An 8,176-nucleotide genomic window follows, 5' to 3' on the forward strand; every position below is an offset into this window, starting at 1 on the left:
ACATCCCACCGCCTGCTGCTTTTATTCCTTCYCCGCGGAGCAGAGCCGGGCTCTCAGCAGCCTCTGGGATGGGCAGAGGATGGGGCAGGTCCAGCACAGGGTCTGAGCACATGGCAGGGCTGGGGCTGCTCTGGATGCCCTGGAGGGGTGGCTGAGCAGGGCTGGCCTGCTCAATCAACATATTKCCCCTAAAGGAGTGGCTCAGGGGAGAGGGGACAGTGCTGGAGTTGCCAGAGGCTAGAAGCCAGGCTTAAGTGCCCGTAGAATCCCATGCTGCCTGCCTTGGATGTGACAGCAGCTCCTGGGGCTCCCCTGGATCTGGTGTGTCTTGAAGGAGGGACCCCACTACCTGAACCCCACAGTCGAGCTCAAGGGCCAGCACGGAGAGCACTGGGCTCCTTGGCCACCCCGTGCCATTGCAGTTGCCAGGACCAGTGCTATGGCACAGCAGCCACAGGGGACACGGGGCTGTGCCCATCATCAGCCCTGCTGTGTCCCCAAGGCACGTGGGTGCTCGCAGCACTCGGAGCGCAGACACAGACAGAGCCCACATTGTTTCCAGGTGGTTTATAGCATGTGGCTGGGTGGGACAGGGCTCACAGCTCATCCCGCGATTCCCCTGCCCCCGACGCACTCGRGTCCTCCTTGGCCGTGCCATTGCCAGGGCTCTTGGTCACCTGGGGAAGGCAGTGAGACACGGATGGGCACACTGACCATCCTTCATCACTCCTGACCCTGTCACCATTCCCATCCTGCAGGATCCAKCCTCTCACCCAGCAGGGGCTGGGGGCTGTCCTGGGGAGGGGGTGGGTCCCTGACCTCACTCACCGGAGGCGGCTCCTCAGGCAGCGTCCCCCCGTTTTCCAGGAACTTGGAGAAGGTCTCTACATCTCTGGTGCCCTTGTACTCAACCATCTGCAGCCATGGGAGGGGAGGGCACTGAGGGTGCCACCGTCCCCCGGGGCTGGTGCCCCCTGAGTGCTCACACCTACCTTCCTGCCCGGCCCCGCGGGGAAGTAGTGCAGGGTGGGGAAGCCGTGGATGGTGATGTTCTCCAGCTCGTTGGCCGTGGAGTCCATCTCGGCGATGACRATGTCCTCGCGGTCCTTGTAGCGCTCAGCCAGCTCCTCCCAGGCGGCCGCCATGGCCTGGCAGTGGGGGCACCACGGCGCRTCTGTGGGTGGGCACAGAGCCGAGGGGTCTGTGATGGGGCTGGGGGCTGTCCTGGAGGGGCTGAGCCCCACGGCAGAGCTCGGGGAGGGCTGTGAGCAGCCCTGGAACTTACAGAACTTGACAAAGACATTCTTGGTCTCGTCGAACGCCACTTGCTCAAAGGTTTTCCCCACCAGGACTTTAACAGGCYGCGTGTCCCAGTCCTCAGGGGGCTCCGCACTCAGAAGGTGAGGCTGCRGGGACACAACAGCCACAGCCTGGGCTGAGCAGTGCCAGGGCCCGTGGGGCACAGTGCAGGCTGGGTGAGGGGTACCCCAGCAGGCAGCCATGCACATTCCTGTGCTGCCTTTTGGATCACTCCTTTCCCTCTGTGCCATCCCAGCTCTGTGTGTCTCCGTGGCAGCAGTCTCCTGCTCCCTTTCCCATAACAAATCCCCAAATTCTCAAGCCTGGCAGCAGCAGTATCAGCAAACAGGTGCCTGGTGTTCACTGTCATCACGGGGCTTAGGAGTCACAGCCCTCACCAGAGCAGAATCCATCGGTGCTGCACCTCTCACCTTCACCTTGCCGTCCAGCACCGCCTGGATGAAGGAGCGAATGGCTGAGGCCGAGAAGTCGTCCTGCTCCATCTGGTACTTGCGGTTGTTGTCCATCTTGACGAGGCGCAGGGTGGGGGCGTCGTCGGGGGTCATGCCAAAGAAGGGCAGCACGTCGGCACCGTGCCCGGTCACATCCACCACCACAAAGAGCACCTGGGCAGGAACGGGGGACACTGAGGCTGGGGAGTCCCAAAACCACCCTCCAGGTCCCCACCATGGGGCCACCTCACCTCACCCCGAAAACCATCGGCAGCTGCCCTGAAGCCGTCCCGCAGCGACAGCTGCTCYGATGATGACTTGTTGAGGAAGAGCAGCATGTGGTGGGGGATCTTGGCACCAAAGATCTGGTTGGATGTCTGGGGAGGAGGAGGAGGAGGAGGATGAGGAGGAGGATGAGAGCAGGGAGCACAAGGCCATCACAGGACAGTGACAGGGCTGGGGAYGGGCTGTACCTCGTTGGTGAACTCCATCACCAGCTTCAGGCTGTGGACACGGAGCAGCCGGGTGAGCTCGGCCCTGTCCAGCCCCTGCGCCGGGTCCACGGGGAAGTTTGTCTGTCTCTCATCAAACTGCCGGGTCAGGGGACAGTGAGGACTGGGAGGGGGGACAGCATGGCCCCACCACTCCCCTGCCACCCCCTCACCTTCTTGAACAGGCAGACGGTGTCAGCTGACAGCCCGTACGCCTGGAAGAGCTCAGCTGCCTCTGCAGCACCAAACGTCAGGTCCAACATCTCGACAGCCACGTCAAAGAACGCCTGGGCTGCCTCACCCTTCAGGTCCTGYACAGCCACCCTTCAGTGCCAYGGCCACRGCTACAGCCACTGTCCAGCCCCCAMCCACCCCAGCCCACCTTGAAGAAGCCGATGACCACCAGATCCTGGGAGCTGACAAAGGCGGCGGCCGTGTCGGTGTCCTGCAGCAGAGTGGCGCTGGGGCCGGCCCGGCGCTGCATCCAGCGCACGATGCCCTGGCTGTCCATCCGGCCTGGCACACGGAGCGGGGTTCCCATCCTCACCTGACACCTGTCACCAGGCTGCCACCCCTCCCTGTGCCACCAACCACAGCCACCCATCACCACCACCACGGCACTGCCCACCATCACCACCTCTGCACCATCACCAGCTGTCACCTGTCCACTGTCACCACCAGGACATTGCCACCCCTCTCACCATCACCACCCTCTGACCCCCACCAGGACATTGCCACCCCTCTCACCATCACCACCCTCTGACCCCCACCAGGACATTGCCACCCCTCYCACCATCACCACCCTCTGACCCCCACCAGGACATTGCCACCCCTCTCACCATCACCACCCTCTGACCCCCACCAGGACATTGCCACCCCTCTCACCATCACCACCCTCTGACCCCCACCAGGACATTGCCACCCCTCTCACCATCACCACCCTCTGACCCCCACCAGGACATTGCCACCCCTCCGACCATCAGCTCCGCCCCAGCCCCATGGCAGTGTCCCCCTCGATGGGCACCACAGCCCTACCGGTGTATGCCAGGGGGTGGGTGCGGTTGCCATCACGGAAGAGCTTCAGCGTGGGGTAGGAAGTGATGCCAAACTCGTTGGCCAGGGCTGTCTGTGCCGTGGCATCCACCTTGGCCAGCCGGGCCRGGCTGGACTCGTTCCTCAGCTCAGTGGCTGCCTGGGCAAAGGCRGGGGCCAGCTGCTGGCAGTGCCCACACCACGGCGCGTCTGTGGGCAGGGGACAGCACTGATCATGGGGACAGTTTGTGGTGTCCCTGATCTTCAGGGTGGGCTTGTAACAGCCTTGTGAGTCCACTGGGGCCCATTTTGTGCCCCTGTCCCACACCCACACTGTGTGTCCCTGTCCTGTGTCCCATGCCTGTGCTACACACCCCCCGCCCCTCACCTCTGCCTGTGTCCCTGTTCCATGTCTCTGTCCCCATCCCAAKGCATCACATGGCCTGTGCTCCTGCCCCTCTGACTCACAGCCTTGCCCCCACCCAATTCACCTCCCCCCATCCTGCACCTGTGCCCACGTGTCCTATCTGCCCACACTCAGCCATGGCTGGTGCCCCCTGCCAACACTTTCCTACCCCACATTTGCCCCTGCCCACAGTGGGGGCACTCACAGAACTCCACCAGCAGCAGCTGGTTCTCGCTCAGGGCACGGGCAAAGTTGTGCTCATGGAGCACCAGGACATTGTCCTCCTCCTTGATCTCATCTGAGARAGCTTCATCCTCTTTCTTCTCCTTTTCCTTCTCTTCTACCACCTCTCCATCCTTCTCCTCGCCCCCCAGCGCCGGGCCCAGCCAGGCCAGCGACAGCACCAGCAGCCAAAGCAGCCGGGACCCGCAGCCGCGCATGGTGCCGGCGCTGAAGAGCTGTCCRGGGGCAGGACACAGATAAGGGCCCTGGGGGCGGGTGGTGCCGGTGCCCTGGGGCTCGTGGCCCTTCTCTACTGGCTGCCCGGCCCCGCCGATAAGGAGCGGCACCAGCTGCCTGTTTTCCAGCCGCTCGTCGCCGCAGGAAGACCTGGCCCCGCCAGCGGGATGGGGACAGGGACAGGGGGGGACAGGGACGGGGACGGGGGAAATTGGCGATGGGGAGCACACACACACACCAGTAAGAGACCAGTCTGTAGGGTTTAATGGCGATGGAAGAGCACAGCCTGCGACCGGGCGGGTACCGGACACGGCACCACCACGGCAGGGTCACAGCCCCGGCCGCAGCGATGGGGACGCCGAGAGGACCAGGCGGGCGTCGATATTTAAAAAAAAAGAGCAATTAAAAATAACTTTGGTTGCGAAGACCACGATCACGGGCTCTCACTCGCTAAGGGACCCCCCTCAACCCTTGACGCGACTGGGGCAAGCGCGGCGGGGCCGGCGAGGGTCCCCCGGGATGGCGGCACCGCGTCCCCGAGCTGGCGGGGGGAGCCGGGGTGCGGGTGGGGGGTCAGTCCTCCCAGGCCTTCTTTATGCAGAGCCCCCACTCCCAGGAGAGGTGCTCCGTCTTGTCGTCGTCGGTGACGAGCGAGCGGACGCGGTAGGAGCCCCGTGCCAGCCATCCCCGCGGCGCCTCCTCCGCCGGCGTCACCACCTCGTACTCCTCGGCCCGCGGCGCGTAGCTGCCCACCATGAACACGTCGCGATCCACTGGAGGAGGGGACGCAGGGACGGGTGAGTGGGGCCAGGGTGGCGTGGGGACCCCCAGCCCCGGCCCCCCAGCCCCAGCCCCACTCACCGGGCCGGCCCCGGCGGTAGGTGAGGTGCAGGCAGCGCAGCCCGCAGACGATCTCCCTGTTCACCTGCGGGCAGAGGGCAGGGAGGACATGGGTACTGTGCCATGGCACGGGGACCCCTGGCCTTGGGCACATCCGCCTCTTCCAGGGTCCAGCCCCTTGTCAGGATTCAGCATTGGCAAAGGTGGCAGGGACCCAGAGATGGCAGGGATCCCCCCCTCGGGAGGGGCAGGGACTTCCAGGAAACCCTGGGACAGGCAGCATTGCTGGGATCTCTGGGAGAAGCAAGGACTTTGGGGTGGCAGGAGCCATCAAGAGGGGCAGGCACCCTGGGGTGGCAGTCATGATGGGGACAGCAAGGACACGGGACACTGGGGAACTCAGGGTGGGCAGAGACCCCCAGAGGGGCACAGAGCCCAGGRGTAAAGGGGTGGAATCAGATGTGCCAAGGCAGAGACTCTGGGGCATTTAGGGACCTGTGGGTGACAGAGGGACCCTGTGGGGCAGGGACATGTGGGAAAAGACCCATGGGGAATCCAGGATGCGAGGGCAGGGACCAGGATAACAAGGASCCCTGGAGGCAGGGACACCCTGGTGTGAGGGCAGCAGGGCCATGCCCAGCATGAGCACAGGGCACCGCGCACTGTGGTCTCACCTTGAAGGACACCTTCACCCTGTAGTCCACCCCTTCCTTCAGCACAAAGGCCCGGCCCCGCAGCTCCTCCAGGTCTCCTGCACAGGCACATGGTCCATCAGCCCGGCTCCCCTCCTTCCTCCTCCTCCTCCTCCTTGCCCCCCAGGTGTCCCCACAGCTCACCTGTCAGGTCCATGGTGATGGGCCCCGGTGCCTGCTCGCACATCAGCGTCAGCCTTGTCACCTGCACGTTGGGCACGCTGGCATCTAGGGACAAACAGCAGGGCCCAGCCCTTACCCACCATGCCCAGTCCAGCACCACCTCCATCCCAGTGAGCCAAGGGAATGCCATGGCCCTGGAATGGCAGGAAGGGCCATTGTCCCTGACGGGGKTGTTCAAGCCAGCGAGTGCCAGGCAGGGCACAGGAGAGCAGGGCCACCTCAGGTCACCCCATCATTGGTGTCAGCCTTTTGGGGTAAGATGACGTTTAAAGGACGGGGAATTTCCCAGGGTGTACCATTGCCTGGCTCAGCAGGAGCGGGACAAGGGGAAGCAGAGGAGGAGGAGGAGGAGGATGCAGCACGTGCAGCCAAGGCATCCCTTGAAGTGAGCAGTGGTTTAATTCCCCCCACCAGCCCAACCTGCACCCCCTCAGCTTTCACACGTACCACGGTGCACYCTCATGCACCCCACTGGTTTGCACACCCCCGCCTCCCCAGTTTGCACCCTCCCCAGTGCACTCATGGATGGACACGGAGGTGCTGCGCCCGTGGAGCACCCCAGGGACCCCCAGAGCAGCCCAGCACCAGCCTGGGGGCTGCAGTGGAGGCCATGGGGAGCGGGGGGCACCGCCTGCTCACCGGCMGCCGTGCTACCCCGGTGTCCCTCCCCCCCGCCCCCGCCGCTCGCTCCTCTCCGTCATCCCCATGAATTTCCCGGTTCCCTGTAGCCGTTCCTATGGAAACTGCGGCGGTGATCCCGTAACCAAGGCAACTGGGGTCCCCGGGCACTGCTACTCTGTCGGCAGGGGATGCCGGGGTCTCTGCGCGGGTGGGGGGCACGGGCAGCACCCACGGGAGATTCCAGCCGGGCCGCCCCCTCCCCGCCGGGGATGCCCCACGGGACGCTCCCCGCTCCCGCCGAGGCTGCATYCCCAGCCGGGCTGCCAGCCCAGAACGCCCCAGCAGCCCCCAGCCTTACCCACGGCAGCCGGGATGGCACCCAGCAGTGCCTGCTTATACTTCCGCAGGCTCTCATCCCCTGGGTCCAGCTCCTGGATCTCCCGCAGGCTCTTCTTCTCCGGCGTCTTGTACGCCAGGGCCACGTCGGCATCCTCCTCCTCCTCCTCCAGCGATAGCGTCACCCCCTCCTTGTCAGCCATGATGTCTGCGGGGGACAGGCAGTGGCAGCCCGGGGACACCCCCGGGGGACACCCGCCCCCGACACGAAGGCAGCGGTGGGCAGGGGGTGGCCGGGCTGGGACATGCCACGGATGGATGTGGGAAATCCCTGTGGGGAGGCCGAGTCGCTCCCCTGCTCGGAGCCGTGGGGACGCTGCCAGCCTCGGTGTCCCCGGGGCCTGGTGGCACAGCTGAGACCAGAGGTGCCGCCGCCGGCCGCATTTCCGCACGGTCATGGAGCACGGCGAGCGGTGCCTGCGCGGTGTGCTCGGTCTGGGGCGGGCTGGCAGATCCCTCCAGCCCCCAGACCCACTTCGTGTCACCCGGGGAAGTCCTTGTCACTGCCCTGCGGTCCCCTCCAACCCCGGTGGGCAGCCAGCAGCCCCATCTCCCACCCCAAACSCAAACCACCAGCAGCTGCAGGGGGAAAAGGCATCTCTGGGATAAACGGAGGCTCCGGTGCTGCTGGGGACACAAGGGTGGGTGATGTCCCCACAGYCCCTGACCCGGCCTGCCCACCGCATCACCCCCCGCTCCTGTGACTGCAAGCACTGAGCTCCCCAAAGCCCCGTGAACCCCATCCCTGGGGACATGCTGGGGACACAGCACCGAGCACAGACCACTGCCTGCGCTCAGCCGCGGGGCCATAGGGCCGAAARTGTGGGGCCACAGGGCCAAAATGGGGATCCCCAGGGCATTGGCRGTGCTGGGGACACAGCAGTGGTGGCCCTGCTGCACCTCTGGGYCCCCCACCAAGGTGCTGCCCCTCGGCTGTCACGGCAGCGTGCGGGCACTCCCAGCCCAGGGATGCACCCACCCGGGACTCGCTGGCTGCCCGCGGGTGGCGGGGCAGGGGGGCATGTGCCGGGTGTCACAGGCTGCCAGGTGGCGGGGGGACGGCGGGGGTCTCCCCCGCGGGACGCGCCGCTCCCCCCGRGCCCGGGGTGATGCTCACTCATGGATGCAGCGGGTGCCCTGGGGACGCTCACCTGTTGGGGACTCGTAGTGATGCTCGCCCCCCCCCTCCCTGGAGCAATGCCCCCCGCCGCCCCCGGGCGCTGCCCCCCGGCCGCCGCCGCTCACCTCGGTAGCACAGCGCCAGCCAGAGCAGCTCCAGCAGCTGCCCGCCGGCCTCGCACACGT

The 8,176-nt window shown here is 65.7% G+C and overlaps 2 protein-coding genes across 4 annotated transcripts; both read right to left on the minus strand.

Moving 5' to 3' along the window:
• Positions 1-43: 43 nt before the first annotated feature.
• PDIA2 (protein disulfide isomerase family A member 2) lies at positions 44-4,120 on the minus strand. The gene is made up of 11 exons (XM_057372369.1): positions 3,886-4,120; positions 3,278-3,484; positions 2,625-2,758; positions 2,416-2,553; positions 2,225-2,341; positions 2,003-2,128; positions 1,731-1,925; positions 1,286-1,406; positions 993-1,174; positions 829-915; positions 44-677 (listed from the first exon to the last, which is right to left on the minus strand). Exons 1-11 carry the CDS (start codon positions 4,118-4,120, stop codon positions 597-599), a joined length of 1,623 nt encoding a protein of 540 aa, XP_057228352.1. The 3' UTR covers positions 44-596.
• Positions 4,121-4,380: 260 nt separating this feature from the next.
• On the minus strand, positions 4,381-8,170 carry ARHGDIG (Rho GDP dissociation inhibitor gamma). 3 transcript variants are annotated; one of them, XM_057372372.1, is made up of 6 exons: positions 8,117-8,170; positions 6,834-7,019; positions 5,816-5,899; positions 5,654-5,730; positions 5,001-5,064; positions 4,381-4,912 (listed from the first exon to the last, which is right to left on the minus strand). In XM_057372372.1, exons 2-6 carry the CDS (start codon positions 7,012-7,014, stop codon positions 4,713-4,715), a joined length of 606 nt encoding a protein of 201 aa, XP_057228355.1. In that variant the 5' UTR covers positions 7,015-7,019; positions 8,117-8,170; the 3' UTR covers positions 4,381-4,712. The 3 variants fall into 3 exon arrangements, with proteins under 3 accessions (XP_057228355.1, XP_057228353.1, XP_057228354.1); XM_057372370.1 differs by lacking the exon at positions 8,117-8,170 and having other exon boundaries at positions 6,834-7,310; XM_057372371.1 differs by lacking the exons at positions 5,001-5,064; positions 8,117-8,170 and having other exon boundaries at positions 4,779-4,912; positions 6,834-7,318.
• Between the last annotated feature and the right edge of the window lie 6 nt (positions 8,171-8,176).

Source organism: Malurus melanocephalus, unplaced genomic scaffold (genome assembly GCF_030028575.1).
Source record: "Malurus melanocephalus ecotype Western Australia unplaced genomic scaffold, MMel_1.1 scaffold_170, whole genome shotgun sequence".
NCBI lineage: Eukaryota > Metazoa > Chordata > Aves > Passeriformes > Maluridae > Malurus > Malurus melanocephalus.